The sequence below is a fragment of the Mus pahari genome, chromosome 2 (genome assembly GCF_900095145.1).
Source record: "Mus pahari chromosome 2, PAHARI_EIJ_v1.1, whole genome shotgun sequence".
Lineage (NCBI taxonomy): Eukaryota > Metazoa > Chordata > Mammalia > Rodentia > Muridae > Mus > Mus pahari.
In genome coordinates this window covers 109,817,636-109,839,669 of record NC_034591.1, presented here as the reverse complement: position 1 = coordinate 109,839,669, position 22,034 = coordinate 109,817,636, and the positions used below count along the sequence as shown (strand labels likewise).

The 22,034-nt window shown below is 45.0% G+C and overlaps 1 protein-coding gene and 1 long non-coding RNA gene across 5 annotated transcripts in view; one reads left to right on the top strand and one right to left on the bottom strand.

Annotated features, from left to right (window-relative positions):
* The window catches only part of LOC110316098, a 170,973-nt gene extending 157,911 nt beyond the window's left edge, over positions 1 to 13,062 (bottom strand). The window contains exon 1 of the long non-coding RNA XR_003843040.1: positions 12,643 to 13,062. This is a non-coding gene — a long non-coding RNA (uncharacterized LOC110316098). The remainder of the gene's footprint in view (positions 1 to 12,642) is intronic.
* Adamts9 (ADAM metallopeptidase with thrombospondin type 1 motif 9) overlaps positions 9,923 to 22,034 on the top strand; it is a 173,882-nt gene continuing 161,770 nt past the window's right edge. For all 4 annotated transcript variants that reach the window (XM_021190181.2, XM_029534389.1, XM_029534382.1 and 1 more), the window contains exons 1-3: positions 9,923 to 10,400; positions 10,997 to 11,397; positions 16,039 to 16,201. In XM_021190181.2, coding sequence (XP_021045840.1) covers positions 10,286 to 10,400; positions 10,997 to 11,397; positions 16,039 to 16,201 — 679 coding nt within the window. In that variant the 5' untranslated portion in view covers positions 9,923 to 10,285. The remainder of the gene's footprint in view (positions 10,401 to 10,996; positions 11,398 to 16,038; positions 16,202 to 22,034) is intronic.

Sequence of the window (22,034 nt, the reverse complement as noted above, 5' to 3'; positions counted from 1 at the left end):
ATCCACCCACTCCCACTTCTTGGCCCTGGCATTCCCCTGTGCTGGGTCATAGAAAGTTTGCAAGACATTCTATCTCTGTTCTGTTCCACTCATTGCCTGCTCTGAGGTGTGGGCGAAGACATGGTGACTCTTGTGAGGCACAGTTTGTATTTGTCTTATTCTTAACGAAGTTGAGCATTTCATGGTTTTCTTTTAAGGATCCTGGATTTTGGCGTCATAATCCAGAGGGCCTTTTGGTGCTTCAGTGACAAGAACAATATTCCTTCCTGTTTCTCTTTAGAGCAGTGTTGATTTATGTTTTTTGTTAATTTCTGGTGCATTTGTTGCAGAAGAAGTATATATTTTAAGTATCAAGCACAGTTTCTACTTTGTGAAACATGTGTGTATGTGTATATGTGTATGCATGTGTGTGCATGTATGTATGTGTGTATGTATATATATACATGTATGTATGAGTGTATGTACATGCATGTGTGTATATATATGTGTTGTGTATATGTATGTGTGTATATGTGTACATATGTATGACAGAGGTGGAGTGTGTATATGTGTGTCTATGTTTGAGGGTGTGGATATGTACATGCATGTATGTGGGGGATGGGGTGTGTGTATACATTGATTCTGTCTCCAGCACCACATAAATTTGCATATTGGCCCATGCCTATCATCCTAGCATTCCAGAGATAAATACAGGAGGATCACCCTTGAACAGAATGACAAAAAATAATACTATTGTTCTGTGAATAATACAGAAATGAACATAATAGAAACTATATGATATTTTTATAAGACTGCTAGGGAAAAACACCTGGTTCCATTTGTATGTCTATTTATAATTTGAGACATTCAACTGCGTGTTTTAGTCTAGCATAGCTCAAATTAGTTATTATTATTCTTCAGTTTTATGATGAGAGGACCAAGTTAAATAAATGCCACTGTGACTCAGTTGCTGGGCAAGCATTTTGGGCATGTTTAAGTCCTGAACGGATGGCTTTTCCATATCCGTTAAACAACTACCTAATGTTTCATTTCTTGACTGTCTCTTGGTAGCTCCTTGCCATTCACAACAGAGCAGCCATGCTGGGTTGACAGGGTTTCCCTACCACAACCTTCATTCGGTTCAAAATGGTATCACAGTGGAACTATAAGGACCAAGTCCAGGTTTATGATCAGGAATAAGAAGCTAAATAATCTAGGAACTACTGACTTCACATGTTGATTACATAGGTAACTTGCTGTTCTGAACTGTGACCAAAATACAGGAATACCCCACTGCACGTGGAGTATTCTAGGGAAAGTCATCCCCCTGGACTCCTAGCATCCATAGCTGTGCCTCTTGCTCACAGCCCAACAGCAGTTGCAGCTTGTACTATTATGTTACTGTGAATGTCACTGATGTGCACGAGTCACGCCCATTTTGAATAGGGGGAAAATCTGCAAAACGAGTTATTTTCTTTTCCCAGTATCTGATGGGACTTGGCAAGGCGCTAATTGCTAGGCTTACATTACAGGAAGCAACTTATCCTGTTATTGGTACCTGCTAATACAGAGACCATGCGTGGTGAATATACCATGGACAACTGGCATTACCAGGTCTCGTTACAACATGTGATGCATCCCACTGTTCTGTACATTTCAAATACATGCACATTCCTATAGAAATTCTTCCAAACCCCCACCCAGCTCCCACTGCCCGTGGTAATGAAGTAACTTGAAGAGTTGTTTGAAAGGCTCTTTGGAGAGGCCCCAGATTCATTTATTGCAAAGAACACAAATCCAGCCCCACTTTTACAACCGCAGGCAGGTGCTATTTATCTAGAAGAACCAGAGCCTAGCCTAGACAGTGCAGAGACCCTGTACAGAACTGGAGATGATCGGAGCTTATAGGAATGGTTGTGACAGTGAAGGCACTAAAGACCAGTTCTCCCAAAGGCTGGTCTTCTAAAGTCAGGCAAACCAGTATCCTAACCTTTGGGGAACTCTGTCCATCCATCTACCCATCCCCATCCACTCATCCCCAATCCACATCCCCTATCCCATGCCTGATACCCAGCGTCACCCAGTCCTGACTGACTCCCTGAAACATTCCCAGTAGTTCCCTCCATTCCCACTGACTTAAATTTGAATTCTGCTAACATTCACATTTCCACTCTTTGGAACAGTATCCCTAAGCTTTACAATTTATCCTGAACTAAGCTTGATAAAATATAAACACATGTGAGAGACACTTCAGTGCACTAGTGGATGAACGCAAGCCTTGAAATCAGACTGCGTGGCCTTGAATCTTCGTTCAGTTACACTAGCTGTGCATTTGTGGCAAGTTGGCTAACTTTTCCATGGCTTCATTGCTTTCTCTGCTAAGTTCCCTGGGTTGTCAGAAAGATTATATGTGGTATTATTCATTGGTCCTGGAAGTAAGCTTTATCCTAAATGTAATTAGGACAGAAAAACGTGTTTCACATCATCTGACACCATTACTTAGTAAAAGCAAAACAAAACAAAACAAAAACACAGATTTTTGTGCATGTGTAAAAATTGATTTGCCATATAAAAACAGGGATATCTTTCAATATTCACAGGGAAATGAAATTTTGACTGTTTCAAGAACTGTGGGGCCAGCAAGATGGCATATCTGGTAAAGTGCCCTTCCATCAAGCCCATCAATCTGGGTTCCACCCCCAGAGTCCACATGGAAGGAAAGAACCAACTCCCACCACACTAAGTCAAAAGGGGAAACTCAAATCGCTAAGACGCTCTTAAAGAAATGTTCAACATCCTTAGCCATCAGGGAGATGCAAATCAAAGCTACTTGAGATTCCACCTTATACCAGTCAGATCAATAAGACAAATTGTACTCACATTGGCAAAGATGTTGAGTAAGAGGTACATTCATCCATTGCTGGTGGGAGCAAATTCGTGTAGTATAGAAGACTGTGACAGTTTCTCAAGGAAGACTGGAGTCAACCTACCTTGAGATCCAGCTATACCACTCTTGGGCATCTACCCAAAGAATACTTTACCCTACCACAGCAGAGATTTTTGTTCAACCATGCTCATGGCTGAACTTCATAATAGCCAGAAACTGAAAACAACCTAGATGTCCCTCAACAGATGAACTGATAAAGAAAATGTGATGCATTTACACAATGGGATATTACTCATCCATTAAAAACAATTAAATCATGATATTCATAGGTAAATAGATAGAACTAAAAATCAAACAAACAAACAGTGTAAAGTGAAGTAACCCAGACCTAGGAGAAAAATATGACACGTATTCACTTATATGTGGATACTAGCTGTTAAGCCAATGATAAGCAAGCTACAATTCATAGAACCAAGGAAGTCAGGTATTGAGTAAGTGACTAGGGAAGATGGATATAGCTCCCTAGGAAAGGAAATTGTAATAGATATTTATAGACAGATGAAGTGTGTGGGGGGAAATGGAAGGGTAAGTCAGGGAGGGGGAGAGAAGAAGGATACGAAGGAGGACATATGGGTAGAGACAACTAAAATTAAGCATCATTATGGAGTAGTATGGAACCCTAATACAGCAGATGCTTCCTAAAAATATATGTATATGAATGCAATCTAAATTCACTGCCAAATAAGGGGAAAGACAGAGGCCCAACTGGCCATCTCTTATTACTAAATGAAGCTTTCAGTTACATCTACTTGAGTTGTTGGCCAGTAAGGTCCTATAGGCTGCTCTCCACCAAAGGCAACACCTACACAATTCATTGAACGTGACAATGTTGAGCTGGTGCCTACATAAGGCCTTCATGCCTATGGGCTAGTGTTCTCAGTCCTGGAAGGTATGCTGCATGCTATCAGAGGAGAAAGGTAAGCACCAAGCCAGCTACAAACCCTTCAGTCTACAATGGGTCCTGCCTACAAGATAAGCTAGTGCAATAGTGGCACAAACGTTATGGGAGCAACCAACCACTGATTTGGGTTAAGGCTCATTCCACACCATGAAACCCATAGGCGACACTGCTTGGTGGCCAAGAACATGAGCTTTAACAGGCCAGGGATCCATGGGAAATCTATTGTTTTACTAAAGTAGTCTAACAATAAAAGTAACTCCTAATGGCGTTCTGCTATACTCATAGATCAGATCCCTGTTCAGTCATCATCACAAACAACTTCTTCCTGAAGCTTTATTCTTGGGAACAAATATGAATTTATAAAAGGTGTTTTCTCTCTCTCTCTCTCTCTCTCTCTCTCTCTCTCTCTCTCTCTCTCTCTCTCTCTCTCTCCTACAGGTCCTTTGCATATATACTATGGCTTTCAGTTTTATGTTTTTATAGGAATCTTGAGCATGAAAATGAGTAGGCTCTGCATCTATCTCTGTTTTTTTTGTGCATGTTTCCTTCTGTTTGTTTGTTTGGTCCTATTCTGCTGTGTTAGGGTTTTTTTTTTTTGTTACTATATTATATTACATTATTACATTGTATTATAATCCCTTAGGTTACTTTTTTAAAAATGAGAAACAGAAAGGGGATGGATCCCGATAAAGAGGGAAAGTGGGAAAGAACTGGGAAAAGAGAGAGTGGAAACTGCAATCAGGATATCATATATGAAACAAGAAAAATAACAACAACAAAGAAAACAAGTGGTACTCTGACCTCCCCGCGTGCGTGTGTTGTGACCTATAGGGGATGAGGGTGTGCACACGCATGCACGATCGCGCACACGCACACACAGACACACGCAGACACTGAAAGTCTAACATTTCTGAATGCCATTTGTGGTTAAACCCTGGGCCTGGTGGGCTCATTCCACAAGACAACAGAGGAAGTAGAGGAAGAATGTGAGCACTGTGTATGGAAAGGAAAGCACTGTAGGACCATCTAAGGGATTATCGACCTGAGGTTAGAACGACTTGGCAACAAGAAGCACCTGGTGATGGGATTAAGCAGGCTAAAGGTGGAAGCTATGCCGTAGACCTGAAGAGTGTTTTGAAAAGCCACCTCACAAATCAGACCAATAACTTTTGGGGCAGTCTCAGTAGAAGCTTTTTGATACTTTAAATTCAGCATTAGAAGAAAAAGCAGTGCTCTTACACATTATGTTTATCAGGTCAGATATAGAGGCTGCATGAAGTTGAATAATCAGACAGAGGTCTGCATGTCACTAGGCTGCACCGAATCATGGAAACCGCAGGCTTTTGAGCGGAGCTGAGCTGAACTCAGTGCACACACCTACTCTGTACTCTTAGTTTCGTGATGCTCAGCAGTGCACTGCCCTTTGCTGTCTGATTCTCTTCATAAGTAAGATGAGGATAATGAAAACTCAATAGTCAGGATGTAAGGACCAAATTAGCAGTACAAAGGAAGAATTTGAGCCTTAGCCAACGTAGTGCTGCCCACCTAGAAATCCCAGGACTCTGGAGGCAGAGTCAACTTCAGCTTCCAGGCCAGTGTGATCTCCAGAGTGAGTTCCAGGTTACCCAGAATCTAATGTTGCTTCTGTTCATTATACAGCAAGATACATTCATAGCATGGCAGTTTTCTTGAAGCCAGTAGCCCTGACACCAAAAGATATGCACAGGTCATTTAGTCACATGGCAAGCAAAGATGATAGAGTTTCTTTCCAGTTCCATCCTGCAAATAAGTGGTTCCCAGGGCTAGAGAGATGGCTCACTGCCTAAGAGCACCAGCTGCTCTTGCAGAGGTCCCAGGTTCCATTCAGAGCACCAACATGGCTGCTCACAACCTCTGTAACTCCAGTCACAGGGATAGAATGCCCTCTTCTGGTCACCACAAGTATAGCATACAGCTGGTACACAGACATACCTACACAGGCATCTATATGCAATAAATAAATAAATAAATAAATAAATAAATAAATATAGGAGAATTTTATTTTAAAACAAAATTCTGACTCCCAGCAGGTAATTCATGGAATTACAGAGTTCAATCCGTTCCTCATTGGGAACCTCATTCACCAGAATCTACTGTGCAGTACAATTCCCAGGGGTTTATCTTTCTCACATCTCCTGCTGCTAACCCCTCAGGAGACATGTCTTTCTGGTTCCTGGTTCCTTTGTATCTTTTGGGTGTGGGCATTCTTTCAGTGAGATCCTTTGCTTCCTCTCTCTTTCCTGTTCCTTCATTGGTATTGTTTCAGCAGATGGGATAATTTTTGGTATGATCTCTCTTATTTCCAGGCTATCCACTGCCAGCTGCACTCCTCGGGGACCCAATTTTCATGCGGAATCCGCCAAAGAAGGCCTCCACTTTAACCCACAGTAACATTCAATTCCAGTAAAGACTCAAGAGAGAAACTGGCTAACAACTGATGTCTCTATGAACTCAAAATGACTTCAGAAAGCACTGAATCTTTCAGAGAACACTTTTGTGTACATTGGGTAGTGGGGAGGTCAGTGCTTAAAATCTATATTTCTCTCTTAAACTTGGGTAATTTTAATACCACTTTATATAATCAACATCCAACACTCTTTCCCAAGTGTGTGCATGTGTGTATTGAAGGTGAAGGCTGTGTCCAATTATTCAGTATTTTTGAGAAGGCTATGTGCAGGACTCCTCTACGTTCTATGGAGAAGCTATGAAAATATGAGACAGTTGTTACTCAGCATTAGATAAAAGTTAGAGCCAAAGTGGCAGCTCATGCCTCTAACTTCAGCTACACAAGACACGAGAGGCTGGTAAGTTCAAAACCTTTGACCTGCCTGGGATACAGTGGGAGTTCAGGATGAGCCTGAACAACTCACCTGAGCCCCTTTCTGGACCAGGTATGTAAGTCAGTGGTATAGCATAGCTCCATCACTGGGGAGAAGAGAGCAGAGGGAAAACAAGAGGAAGGGGGAAAGGAGGAGAGGGAGGGACGGGATACTGAAAACACTTTTCTGGACAGTATTGGTCACCTTCTCCAAACCTTGCTACATTTCTGATTAATTATTTACTTGTTATATATAATCATGGGTTTATCGTTTGATTTTTTGAGATAGGGTCTCACTGTACAGATAGCTCTAACTGCCCTGGAACTCACTGTACAGACCAAAATGCTCCCAAATTCAGAGATCTGCCTGCCTCTGCCTCCCCAGTACTAGGCAGGATTTGAGGCACAAACACTACTACATCAGCTTACATACAATTACAAAGTTAGACTAAGCTTCCAAAACAATTTGAATCAGATCACTTACTAGCCAAGTATTTTTGTCAAAGTACTTTTTTTTTTTTTGGCTTGGTATTTTAATCTTCTAAATAGTTAATACCATCTGCCCTGTGTGGCTGTTAGAACAATTGAGTTAGATGTAGTTTATTAGCATGAGGTCTGGTACATGGCAGATTTGCAATGAAAGAATTACTATTTAACTCTTACACATCTGCCTTTCTCTTGCCTCTTCCCCACTCTCTCCCTATTCCCTTTCCTCCTCTTTCCATGTGGCCATGATCAGCCTCCACTTATCTACTCTCCCCTTCTCTCTGCCTTTCTCTGTCTCTACTATTCTCTTAACTCCCCTCCCCATGCCCTAAATAAACTCTATTCTATACTTTAAAAAAAAATAGCAATCTCACTTATCTGCTTTTCTTATGGTTTGAAACATGTTTCTCTCTTATAAGATTTCTTTGTAGGTGTACATTCTGAAGGCTGAGGCTGGCTAAAACATTGATGCAGAGATAAGCACTTTCATGAAGGCAAGAAATCCATAAGCTTATGATCCCCAACACCTCTGGAGATCATCGGCAGGTGCTTTGATCCTTCTTTTCCCATCAGCAGCAAACAGAGTCTGATCTTAATGTTGTAGATGTAAAGCAAAAGAGTGAAGCTACACAGCAGAAAATGTGTCTCTTCCTGTAATTGCATATATGTACATATGTGTACAAGGGCTTGGGGGAGTGGCTAGAAGAGAGTGTGGGATCTCCTGAAACAAGTTACAAACAGCTCTAAACATCCAAACGTGGGTAGTAGAAACCAAACTCGGGACCTCTGTAAAGGCAGCGAGTGTTCCTTACCAAGGAGCTATCTCTTCAGCCTTTCCTGAGGTAATGTCTGCGCAGTTGGTATCTCCTGATCAGGAGGTGTTTGAATTAAGATTGAGAAATTCCCTAGTAGAAGATACTTTCAGAAGTGCTAGCGCTGTGAGTAACTGTGTAGAGGTGCTGTTAAGTCTCCACTGCAGTCAGTTCCTGTGGACTGATTTCCATGCTCAGCTTCCAGCAATTTCCAGGCGCAATAATTCAGAGGGATCTTTAGCACCTAATGAAGAGGAAGGTGGCATGGTAGAAGAAACTCACTTTTGTGAGTTATTTGGAAGATTCAAGGTTAGAAGGACACTTTTTAAAATTCCCTGATTCTTTTGTTTGCTATTTTTACAGTAAGACAGGGTCTCCTGTATACTTTAGACTTGTCTAGATTTCTCCAACCTCTTCAGTAGAGAGATTTCCGAGATTTCCAGTGCACATCCGCACAGGGATACCGGATGCCCGGCCCCTTCGCAGTGGCAGTATTGCCTAACCAATTGGATTAGCAACATCTTTAGGAAATGGCAGCCTTGCCAAGTCATTTTTCCACTATCATCAGAACTGTATACATCATTGTTTCCAGGATGGGTGGCACTCCCAGCACACTGTTGGCTGATCTCTACTGGCACTTTGATATTCTCAGTTCTGAGTGGCTGGCCAAGCAGCAGAGAACTCCGGTTCTAGGAAACTTGGGCGATTATAAATTTATTAGTCATATCAGTTACTGAAAATGCCCTTTCCTTTCCTTTGAATTGGCGCATCCTCTCTTCCCAGAGCTAAGGGAGAAAGAGGCTTTTTAACTATCCATGATTTAACAATCTTCCCTCTTTACTTCCTCCCTCTTCTCCCTCTGTTCCTTTCTCCTTTTCTAGAGTTCTGACTTCCAAATGTCCATCTTCAACCGGAGGGAGATGATGGATAACTTGAAGTATCTGCTTGGAGCCACTTTCCTGCTCGCATCCTCTCTACCGCTGAGAGTAAGCGGAAGTGACTGGAAATCCCTGGAGGTTCGAGTGCCTTCCCCGGGACTTACAGCCTCACAGTCCTTCCCTACTCCCTTCCCCTCAAATGTCCCGCAGAGTTGGGGGCTTCCAAGTCCCCACCCCCTCTAAAGGCACAGTAAGCGTCTTAACCTTTTTGGGGGAAGGGACCTACAGAAACCTGTAGCCGCTCTCGCTACAGGAATAGAGGTCCCGGGAAGACCCGGGTTTAAACAGTTGCGGAAACTTTTAGAGATCTGGGGATCAGAAACACAACTGGAACTACAGGACTGAGATAGATCCCTGCCTTTAAAACTCTTGACTTGGGGCAATTAAGTAGAGTGGAGCTCAGGTGACAAATCTGGTCATAGTGATGAAGTGTAGGATCAGGACTGCTCAAGGCTACTTTTTTTTTTCTCTTGTAAGGAATGCCAAGTGGGGTGATGGAAAGAGACGGGGATAGAATGAAAGGGGACAGGCAGAAACGGGAAAGTGGAGATGGCTCAGTAGAAAGCGGAGAAGGAAGAGACCATCGTATAAGAGGGACAGGGGCCCAAAGAGACCTACACCAAGATCTGGAGCGAGAGAGAGTCCAAACCGGAGAGCAAAGTAGGAAAGGGGAATCCGGGGGGGATGGCTGAGCGCCACCTCAGAGAGAGAACTTTCTCTGCTCTCCCTCCTTCGCAGGGAATCTCTGCTAACCCCACTTCAGGGAGGTGACGCGGACGGTCACCGATTGCTCCGGCGCTGCCGGCGCCTCTGGCCTCCGCCTCCGGCAGCTGGAGGGGCCTAAAGCGGTGAGTCCTGGCACCCGCGGCCGAGGAGGGGACAGGATCTGCAAGGAGGCGGGCCGCCTGCCCCGTTTTCTCCTCCCCTCTCCTCCTCCTGGAGGCGTGCACCTAGGGTATTTGAGCGCCCGCGGGGGTCCCCGCCCCCTGGCCCCCCATTCAAGAAGCGGCTCGGCTGACTCAGCCAGCAAAGGGCGCCCGGCGCGCCTCGGAGCGCACGTTCCGCGCCTTCTCCTGCCCGCAGGCTGGACATTATGCGGCCGAGCCGCCGAGCCCTAGTCCTCCGCCTCCTTCTCCTCCTCCTGCGGCCCAAGCGCCTCAGCTCACGGCAGGCGGCAGCGTTGCTCAGCGGAGCGCAGACGGGACCCTCTCTGCAGGACCTCAGCGACTCCTAAAGTCAAAAAGTTGGCGGCAGGGCGCCGGGGTTCCGCGCGCTCTCCAAGGCTACTGCCTCGCGTCGCCGCCAGCCACCAAAGCCGGCAGGAGGGAGGGGGTGGGAGAAGCGGGGGGAGGGGTGAGGAGCACCATGCAGTTAGTATCTTGGGCCACACTGCTAACGCTCCTGGTGCCGGACCTGGTTGAGATGAGGAGCCCTGACTCCGCGGCAGCCGTGCGCAAGGACAGGCTGCACCCGAGGCAAGGTAACATGGCTCTAAACCCTGAAGCCCCCCCCCTACGCCCCCACACACTCCATCGCCACCTCCTTGAACACGCTCTGGGGCGGGCACCCCGCAGTAGAGGCCTCTCTCCTTTTCCTAGAAAGAATTACCTCTCCTTTTGAAGCCTCTCCCTTCTCTGGGTCATCCTTAGTCAACTATTTGGGAAGGAAGCACTGCAAGAATTTTAGGGCCACCCCCCACCCCCAGTCCTTCTTACCTGATTTTTTTACTCTCCTTATCCCTTGACCCAAACCAATTCTATTTAATAACTTGGATCACAAGAGAGCGCACATTTTATTTTATTCAGGATATTTATCAGAATCTGTAATTATTTTGTTTCTTAGATTTGTTCATTGTCTGACTTCTATCTAACGCTGTAGTCTCAGCCCCTCACCTAGTTCTTGGCTGTTACTATTACAGCAGGCGCTCAACAAATATTTATCCAGTGGTGGAGTGCGAAAGAATTGACTCGAAGTGGCTGCGAAATAAATTAGGACAAAGCCCCCCATCTTCTTTTTAAATTAAAGCTTTCGGGGGAAATGAATGATTAGCTCACTTGCCTCTGTTTCTCCCTGCAGTGAAATTATTAGAGAGTCTGAGCGAATATGAGATCGCGTCTCCCATCCGAGTGAACCCCCTCGGGGAACCCTTTCCCACGAACGTGCACTTCAAAAGAAGGCGACGAAGCATTAACTCTGCCTCTGACCCCTGGCCTGCCTTCGCCTCCTCCTCGTCTTCCTCTACCTCTTCCCAGGAGCACTACCGCCTCTCAGCTTTCGGCCAGCAGTTTCTATTTAATCTCACCGCCCATACCGGATTTATCGCTCCACTGTTCACTGTCACCCTCCTTGGAGAGCCAGGAGTGAACCAGACCAAGCTGTATTCCGAGGAGGAAATGGAACTTAGGCACTGTTTTTACAAAGGCCATGTCAATACCAAGTCCGAGCACACTGCGGTCATCAGCCTGTGCTCCGGAATGGTAAGTGGGCGCGTGCCCCTTCCCTCCTCCCCGCCTCCTCGTCTGCTTTTTTAAGACTTAATTGCACCCTAGTCTGAACCTACCGAGTCTATGCTCTAGCGTTAAATATCAACCCTGGCTTAGTTCTCGAGAATTGGGGGGGGGGGTGTCCACCAGCGTAGTGCGTGCTTTTACACTCGAGAAGAGTGTACACATCTGTCCCCCAGAGAGTCGTGTATCATTTGGAGCTGTCTTAGATCGGATGGATTGGGTTTGCTGTAAGCAGCCCAACTCTGCAGAGTAGGTTGCATGTCGGTTTACAAACTCAGAGAAAGTTGCTGGGGTTGTGGTTTCTTGTAGCAAACTTGGCCGCTCTGGGGCCGTGCAGCTGAGCGCAGGGCGGACTCAACTCCTCATTGGCGCGTCCTGAGTCAGGGTTGTAAACTGACAATCCCTGGACACCCCTACTGGAGTGCTGGGATATCTCATGTAGAGGACGCGGCTATACAACATAGTGTCCCCGCGTTCTTTCCTCTCGGAGTCTTTTATCACGTGCAAGGAATTTTGAAACTGAACCAGATTGACAGGGAAGCCGATCCTGTCCCGGGAAAGGAAGGGTGGGCCAAATACTCTGAGAGCCGAGAGTGAAGGCGGAGCCTGTCTCTAAGGCGGTGTTTAGGGTTGGAAGGTGGCGGCGGGGGAGGGGTGGTGCACTGCAGTCCGACTCTGCACCCTGCTGGCGTGGTGACTGGAGGCGCTAGAGTAATGGGAGAGTGCCTGGAGAGGTAGCCCTAAGAAAAGCCCTATTCTAAAACCTGTGGCTGTTTCAAAATGTAGGAATGGAAATGTATAGCTCACGTTTCTCTAAGAAGGTTGGGAAGACAGATACCACCCGGTGCTGTCAAGTAGGCATTTAGTACGAGATCCAAGTTGGCACCTCCCCCTCTTCTTCCCGACCCCTTCATTACCCCTCATTACCCTCCATTGGGGCTAATAAGGTATCGGTCCCCGGCTCCTATGACAGTTGAGAGTCATGTACAATTCTGGACCCAACTAGGGTGGTCCTTCACTTTCCCAAGCGACGTGCGTTTCTACCACGCGCGTATGACGCAGAAACTTTCCCGCGGCTGGCTCTCCCAGATCACTGCACCGCGCGCCTTACGCACAATTGGCTATTAAAAGTCCGTGCCCCTGGCGCATTTACTCTCTCCCCTTGACACACACACCCTCGTCCTTGTCTTTCTAAATGGGGGCTTGGGTACTCACTCGCATGCTCGGCTGCCACATTTGCTGGCTGGTTCTTGCGTCTTAAAATTCCAGGTCTGGAGGTTATATCCTTCTTCGACTACCAAGAGCCTGCTCTTGGATCCCGGCAGGAGCTCCGCACTCCTGAAGACTGGGAGGAGGGAAGGTGGGATGTGGGGAGGGGGATGAGCCCCTTTGCCCACCAGCTAAGTGCTGGGAATCCTGGTGCCCCGAGTGCTTCCTTGAGATTGATTGGGGGTAGGCGGAGACCGTGGTTTAGCAAGGGGAGGGGATGCTGCGTTGAGTCATCACGGCCTCAAACCTGGGCCTGGACACGAGAATGGCTCCAGTCTTTGAGAGGTATCTCCTAGGTAGACCTAGGCTGAAGTCTTGAGGCGGATCCCAAACAATCAGCGCACCCCACGATTTAAAGTTAGGGACCCCCAAGTTCTGGATCTTAGATAGGGCTGCTTGTGTATTTCGTTGGTAAACAGTCTTTACTCCTCCTCTTTCCCCGCCTACACACCGGTGGAATCCGAGTAGCCCCAGCAGTTGTATAAATATTTTTCTGCGTAGGTCCTTAATTTCCATTGGTGGTTTTACATGGTAACACAGTGCACGTGGTCTTCTTGAGAACGGAAAAAACGGGGCTCCTGAAAAGACTCTCTGGAGTATACTATCCCAGTTAACACCGCATGTAACTTGCAACATGTGTTTGGGCGGGGGGGGGGCCGCTAAGGAAGGGGCTACATATATTTTTAAAATAAGCGAACCCGGTTTTTATGTATTTAGCCGCTAATCTAGCTCAGAGCTTCCTGCCTTCTTTGTCTCCTGGAATTATTTCCTCCCAAGACTCCTCTTTATCATTTCTGTAGGCCGTATAATGATGTTCCTCACTTTGCCCAGGAAGGCCTCCAGGAAATCTGCCCTCAACAGAGTGATCCAACTCTGTATGCCCCACACCACCAACCCACCTCTCCCGTTTGCGGTGTTTCTGAATCCCATCTCACACATTGCTCTCCTCTGCTGAGGGAATGCCTGTACCTCAGTTTTGTTTTGGTTTCTTCTTCTTCTTCTTCTTCTTCTTCTTCTTCTTCTTCTTCTTCTTCTTCTTCTTCTTCTTCTTCCTTTCTTTAGGACCACGGTCTGGGAAAGACCTCCATCTCCCTGCTTCTCTCCCAGTTTTTCTTTCTCAACCCCTGCCACACACCAGTATAAGGTCAATAAGCGGGCTTCAAAGTCTCATTGCTACCCTTTGTTCATGTAGCATACACACCTCCTTATATCCTAGTGAACAATATGAAACACACAGCTGATAATCAGAGCCTGACGTTACATACTCTCACACATAGCTTATGTCCAATTTCATCTTAGTTCTCTCTTCCGAAATTCTGTATTTCAAGTAGTTGGCTTTATACTTTCTCTAAATTCTCTTAATATATATATATATATATATATATATATATATATATATATATATATATATATATATCTCACTGGAAATTAAGAGAATTTAGAGAAAGTATAAAGGATATAAAGGATATAAAGTATAAAGGATGTATATATATTATATACATCCTTTCCTCCTCTTCCTCTGTGTGTGTGTGTGTGTACATTTGCCAGGAGAATCTATCTCCCCTTCTCCCATACTATAGTTTAGAGGATACATAGTGTATGTAATACCTGTATTTTAAAAAGATGGTCGCCTGAGTCAGCACAAAACAAGTTGGGCCTCAATGATTATTTCTGAACCAACAACAAACCTGATTTTGTCTCCATATTGTTACCATTTATTGTCACTGGAGGCTCCGTGATACAATGGTCCAGTCCTCGAAGCTACCTATTTTGCTTGTGAGAATATCTGGGCCTTCCTCTCCCAAGCCTCGAGATGATAAGTGACCAAGTTGGAACTATACTCCTTAAGAGAATGACTGGATTTGTTTTCCCCACACACTGAAATAAAATCAGGATTCTGGGTCCCCAACCTGCTCTGTACCACTGAAAAGCAAATCACTTCCTGTCTGTGCCTCCCAGGCTCCTTCTACTGTCCCCTGTCCCCTGTAGGCCTCACATGCCATGTACTTATGAGATACCAGAGATGAATACTGACTACTGACAGAGGTACCTTGGTGACCATGAATGCTAACCTGCTGCTTCTCTGGTGACCCGTCAATCGATCGCTGATTATACTACAACTGACTTCTGCCTGAGTCTATGTTCTGGAGTCATGAGGAGAGTTGTGTTAAAACGTGTCAGGTTCTAGACATCACGCCTAGCAATTCTGAATCTGGAAATACAGCGTGTCACTCGGAATCTCATCAGAAAAAAAGTGCTTTTCTCTCCGGCTGCTTTGTTCCTCCTTGCTTTGGGAAAGCAGTGCCTTTGGGAAAGCCTGTCATTCTGTGTGCATTTTCTTGGATTAGACACCTGGGAGGAGAGTGCATTAAAATCCTGGTTCTTCAGCTGACCCCAGAGATTTTGGTGCAGTTCGGCAGATAGAGGCACAGGCCAGGGACCTGGCTCTCTAGTCGGCTCGGTGGATGCTGGTGCAGGGGTGGTCTTTTCTCGTGTCCAGGAAATAAGAGAAGGCTTCTGGCTATTTTCAGTGTGTGAAGAGACAACAGTTTTGTGTCTCCTCTGAGACTCGGCACTTTCAATGTTCATACAATATGAAATGGTTAGAGTTGGAGGCATTGTGAATCCTTTGCAAACCTTGTAGATATTCGAAGAGGGGACCAGGAGAATGAATGGCCTTTTGCAAGGTGTTCGTAAACCCACTGGCCAGTTCAGAGTCTGAGAAAGTTCTCGAACTTGGCTGATGGGATGACTAGTATATCCCATTTAACCCTCACAGCTGCCCTTTAAGGACTTCACCTCCAAGTAAGGAAGCTGCTCAAGAGGGTGTGGTGCTGGGTGCAGGGTGCAGGGTGCACTGGTTTACAGGATATCACTCTGCCTTAAGGGAACAGGAAGAGCCCTGTGCCAGGGTTCCAGGCCTCACTACCTTTAGGGCATTGTGGCCTATGTGTACCTGGTGAAGGTGAGGGAGAGGGTTTTGGCTTATCTCTCAGCTGTGCCCTGATGTCTGACTTTCCAGGCAGCCCGAACACTCCACGGGATCTCTTTTAGCTGCCTGTCGCATTAAGAGATTTGAAACGTAAGCACCAAGAAAAAAGCTAGCTATGAAAGGCAGGTGAGGTCAGGTTGAGTATTAGCTCTGACTAGGACAGAGAGTGGAGGGGAGCCACCTGCCTCAGGCTACCTCAGAAGAGTTTCAGCACTCCTCCCCCCCTACCCCCCCACGCCAGAGGGAGGAGCCAGCAAACTGCCCTGCTCCTCCCTGGAATCACTCTTTGGGTTGTTTTTGTCCCTTCTGTTGGTCCAGTCTTGGTAAATCAACCTCTTCTCTCTTCACAGATGGGCATGTTCCGGTCTCACGATGGAGATTATTTTATTGAACCACTGCAGTCTGTGGATGAGCAAGAAGACGAAGAGGAACAAAACAAACCCCACATTATTTATAGGCACAGCACCCGTCAGAGGGAGCCCTCCACAGGAAAGCATGGCTGTGCCATCTCAGGTATTTGCCTCTTGGTTAAATACAGATGCGGTTCTGACATAGGTTCATTGCCACACTGCAAGGAGGCAGCGGCTTTCTCCATGTTTGCAGGACACAACCCTGTACAATATGGCTTAGTGCTTCCCCCAGGAAGGTAGGTATAGCCCCCTGTATAGATTGGAACTACTGAGAGGTTTAGTGACCTATTCAAGGTTGCACAGCTAAGAATTTACAGTCAGGATTCCAGCTCAGGAAGCAGTGAGTCCAGTCCATCAGTGGGCAAAGCCGCCAGTTCTGTTGAAGTTGTTGATACGCAGAACCAAGCTGGGGTCTGAACCTGTCCCTCCAGCGAGCAATCCTGTGTGTTTTCCTCACTGCCTCTATTCATTTGGTTTCACTTTTGGTTTCATGCCACATTTTATACCTTATGCAAGCTGCACAGGGGTTTTCTTTATTTGTTTTTTATCTTATAATGGAGCTCACAACTCCTGCTGTGTATTTATCGGTTTGACTAATGCCCTGTGATTTTTAGGAAATCCAAGAATGGATCTGCGAGCTTCTTAGTAGGTTTCAGTCCCATCCTTACACTATAAGTCTAGGGCTGAACTTCACTCGGTTTTGGGCAGAGTGACACGGATTTGGGGACTGATCTGCGGGTTCATCATTAAGAATGTATTTTCCTGAGCACCTGAGGAAATGGGTGTGTGTCTGTGGGCTTCAGTCTGCGGTATTGCAGCATTTCCCTCCGTCTCCTAGGCCTGGCTGTTTTTCACCTGCTTACAGCTTACCACTGAGTAGCATCCTTACCGTTGGTTGTTCTTAAGTAGTAAGGCTTTTCTTACAGTGGTTTTTAAAAGTACATTGACTTCTTGCTTGTGGAACCATTTCTTTCTTTCTTCATAAGAACTGCCTCAACACAGTGAGCAGCTATTCAAAGTTTTCTGGTATCTCCACACAAGAGCAAGACTTCCTTGGAGAGGCTTGAAATGCTCCCCCAAGGAGTTGTCAGCTTCATCTCTGTCTGTAGCAGGACTGCTCAGAGTGATGCTGCCTCGAGTCCTCATCCCCACGCCAGGCATTACTTCTAAGGATAGCTGCTGCTCATCTGAAAGTAGTCAGTGGCAGTGGGAGAACTGTGGGTCTCTGGGCTCATTGCATCCATGGTGACAGGAAGGTGGGATATAACTGAAATCACTTCACTTAGTCTCTCTAACGGGCAGAAGAAGCCATATGGCGTACACCTGGAGGATTGTGAGTTCAAGGCCAGCCTGGGTTACTTTGTGACTTCCAGGACCACCTGGTCTATATACTGAGATGTTGTCTAAAAACAAAAGAGGCAAAAAGAAAAGCCAAAAGTTGACACTGGTTAATTGTCCTGAGAAACAATGGTCTCAGGCACTTGAGTTGTGACAAGCCTGCCAGCTGCCAACTAGTTTAATAGTTAAGACTTGTCTTATTTTTATTTTTTGACTATGGTAGCCAGGCTTATTTTAATTTCTCAAATCTGTATTAGCAAGCACACATTTTAAACATGTGTTATATATGTTTATATATGCTATAAACATGTTTATACATGTTTAATCTATGTTATTAACATGTTTTGCATGTGTTTATATATGTTATAAACCTATTTTACACATAGGATAGAAGGAAAATACATGATTTTTCCCCTTCTGTCTAATTAATGTGTTAAAAAGACATGGATATGATACTCATGTTTAATGCCCTGAATAGTGGTCCATATGCTAATGTTCTTTTCCCTAACATGGCTGCAGAATAGCTTTTTAAAAGGTAGCTAGGACATCCTTGCTCTTTTCTGGATAGTCACTGTACAAAGCACAGGACCTACACTCTTCCCCTCCACTTCGTCTACAGACTCAGCAAGGCGAGACACACTCTCTTCTGCCTCCTATCTGGTAAGGAAACAGATGCTCACACTTAGGAAGTAGCCTGCCCAAGACCTCACTGACAGCCCAGAGTCTAGCCCTGCAAGTGTTTGCCTCCTCTCACACCCATTTTAACTCTGCAGATGTGCATGTGGGACAGTGAAGCAGGGGAGAGAGAGTCTTAACAGTATCATTCAAGAAAAATGGCAAGTTTTTGTCTGGCTTTGTTATAATGGATTACATGATACAAGTTAATAGACTTTTGTTTTTTCTGGGCTAAAGGACACATTTTCAGGTCTTGTTTAAAAAGAGAGAGAAGAAAGAAAAAGCTTAACTGTAGGAAATTAAAGATGATCAATAGAAAATGGCTCATCAGAACAGAAAAGGTCACTTAGGCTCTATGTTGAGTTATTGGTGTCAGAGGCTGCAGCCTTCCGAATCACCAAGACCGAGTGTTTGTTTACTTTCTGGTATTAATTTGCCAGTGACCAATCTGCTGGACACTTCCTTCCTTCACCCTATGTCATAAAGAGGCCTGGTAGTTTGGGGTTCTTTGTTTTAAGACAGGGGCTTCTGCATAGCCCTGGATAACTTGGAATTCACTTATGTAGATCAGGCTGGCTTTGAACTCACAGAGATCCATCTAGCTCTCTACCTGCAGAGCACTGTGATTAAGGGTATGTGTCAACACCCCTAGAGAGCCTGGCAGTATTGATTGGCTCTGCCAAAGGTTGCTGTTGGACTTTGCCTCTTAGGCTTTTCTGTCCCAGTTGCTTCTGTATCTCTTTGAATTTAGATGCAGGAGCATCAGGACAGTTGGAAAAAAAACAAAAAAACAAAAAACAAAAAAAAAAAAAAACCAAACCTTTGAAATGTGGCACAATTCTCCAGCACCCTTAGCGGCACTGACAGGCGGGTCTTCGCCTAGAGAGTGGGAAGCAATTGCTCTTGGCAGAGAGGAAAGGAGATGTCTAGTCATGTCTGTCCACTCAGCTGCAGTGATTTCTCCTTCCAATCCTGAGTAGGGATTGGTGATCTGCCCTCTGGGGAATACGAATGCAGATTACCTTAAAACAAAGAAACCAATCCACATGTCTCAGGCAAATGGGATGGAGTCATATTGACAGTTTTACTAATGTCCAGGCAATGGCGATATTCAGGTAAATCTGAGTGTCACTGCTAAAGCTGAATGGAAGGCATTTGTCACTCTCTGACATGTGTAGTTTGTACCTTCAGTACTTCATTTTCTCATGCCAATTCCTTCTGGTCTTTTCTGGTAGGGAAGTAGACTATTTGAACTGGAATCTTCAGTAGTAAAGTCTAGTTCAATACTCTAGTTGTATATGGAAGAGGAAATGAGAGTGTGGGCTGTGGACTTAGGTGCTAATTTTAAGGAGTGATAATCCTGCCCATTCAACACCCGATGGAACTTTTTCTTGCCCAAGTCTGGGAGCAGCCTCTGGAAGCCCTACACAGAGCCGGGCATCATCCTTTAGTTGCTGGATTATTGGATTCTCAGCAGGGCAGGCTACTCTTCCTCTTGTCCTGCTGCACACGGATGGGATGTAAGCCTTGCTCATTTCTTATTCTTGATGTTGGTCTCATTCTCAGAACAGAGTCTGAGATAGTGTATTAAAAATGTGTGGAGGAGTCTAATGTGCTAGAACCATGTGCTTACAAGGGAAGGTATAGCTTTGTATACATTTACTTACTGAGCCATCAAGTACTTATTGAGTAACTTATTGATGTCCTGATGAGAAAACTACAAACCATCTCCTTCATGTGACCTGAATCATATTATAGAATGCCAAATAAAAATAACATGAATTTGCTGTGAGGTGTATGCAGACTGATCATGAAATAATGAAGGGTCCAAGACAGGGTTTAGCAGATAGTATGTATCCATAGGATGGAAGATGAAAAAGAAAAAAAGAGCAAAAGGAAGAAAAATTAAAAAAAGAAAGGTCATGAAAAGAGGCAAGGTAACATTGTGGTGATGGAAGGGGAACTGGAAACGCCAAGCCCAGATGTAATGTAGGTTTTTAAGTAAGCACATTGTTAATGGATTATGGAACTTGCCCAAAGCTGTTACACCCAGTGTAGTATCTCGCTGAAGGAAAGCTCTTGCCCTAGTGTCTGCCCTTTCTGACACGGCCATTGAATGTAGACTTTGTTCGTATGTATCGACATGTTTTCTCTTTTCATTCTGTTTGTGAATTCATTGAGATTCACCATGGAGAGTAGGGTGTCGTCTTCCGGTGCCATGTCATTGAGAGAGCAGAGACAGGTTCACCGATCTCTCTATCCACCTGCTTTTCAGGGACCCCAGTGACAGGCTGGAGGAACCCTCGGAAGGGCTATTGTTATTTCCATTGCTTGCTTCCAGGTAAAAACATAAGTCCTGTTTCTCTGCCTCTCTCTCTGTTTATGTGTATGTTTGGGGTGCGTGCAGTTGTGTGCAAGTGCATGAGGCTAGAGTTTGACATCAGGTGCTTTCCTCCACTGCTTTCCTTATGACATGGGATCTCTCAGTAAACCTGGAGCTTGTTAACTTGGCTAGACAGGCTGACAAGAAGCCTCCAGAATCCTGCATCTCTGTCTTCCCAGTGCTGAAATTACAAGCTGGCACACGGAGCGGATCGTGGGTTCAGGAACAGAACTCAGCTAACATTTTGCCAATTCCCCATCCCCAAGTTCTGTTTCTGTCTGACCCTGAACCTTTCACAAGAGGATTAGCTCTCATCAATGAACTAATCAATCAGACTCGCTGGTAGGTGAATGACAGGGAGAGGCTGTTTGCCTGAACCTACAAGATACTCTTTTCTGTTACTAAAGTTTCTCTTTTAGCCTCCATTGCACCAAGGCCAGCCTTTAGCATTAGGTTCTCCCTGGCTCACCAGTGCCACACCTAAAGAAGCAGTTGGACAGTTGTGTGACAGAGTCTCTGAACTGTTTCAATGCTGCTTATTGTAGGAAAGAACTAGAAACAAGTGCCCCCAGGAGGAAGACAGATGAATACAATACTGTGCTAATGAAAGAAGGATTCCTGTGCAGCCATTACAAATGAGGATGTAGATTTAGCATACTGGGAAGTCCAGGGGCAAAGAAGCAGATGATGAGCTAGATGCACGAAAAAAGCCCCAGCTTTTAAAAAGGACAAAGTTTATCTGTGCTTATGATTTTTTTGTGTGTGTGCTATATCCTGGGGCACAGGACAATGGGCCACATTAATAGTAGTTTATCAATAACTGTATATTTATAATTAACATAATTTTATAATAATATAATTATAATGGTATGCGCAAGTAAAACAAATCTTTAGCAGACACAAATGTGTGGGAAGTGATTATTTCTTGTTTTAAAGAACATAGTCAGCAATCTTTGCTTTTTAAGTTTACACTTTTTGTTTTGTTTATTCTTTTGCTATTATTCTATAGTACTTTTCACAGAATTTAGCAAGTGTGTCCAACCTACAGTCTACTGGCCACATGAACCTCAGGGTACATTGTCCAAAACAAAAAGCTTATATAAAACATAAAGACTGGGGATCAACGCAGTGCAGGCCATCATATGGGCTTCTTGTATGCACAGAGATCGGTTTGCCCCATATTATCATATCAATACTCTCATCACCATCATAGGAAGTTATATCATCCTTATTCAACGACTGAGATAAAAGCACAGCTCAGTTGAGCAGCTTAGCAAAGCCACACTGGTGGTAGGAAGTGGGTGTACAGCTCCACCCTATACAAACAAGTTTACTTTCTTCTGTACTAGGGGCCAGACTTCACTGAAAACTCACATAAAAGCTGCCTTCTAGAAAATGCTTTTTTGTCCCCACTTTGGTGAGATACGTTGTTCCTACATAGCCTAGCTTCACCTTGAGCTTCTGGTCCTCCTTCCTCCGCCTCTCATGGCTGAGATTGCAGGTGGGTGCCATCATACCCGAGTGGTAAATCCTTTCTGAT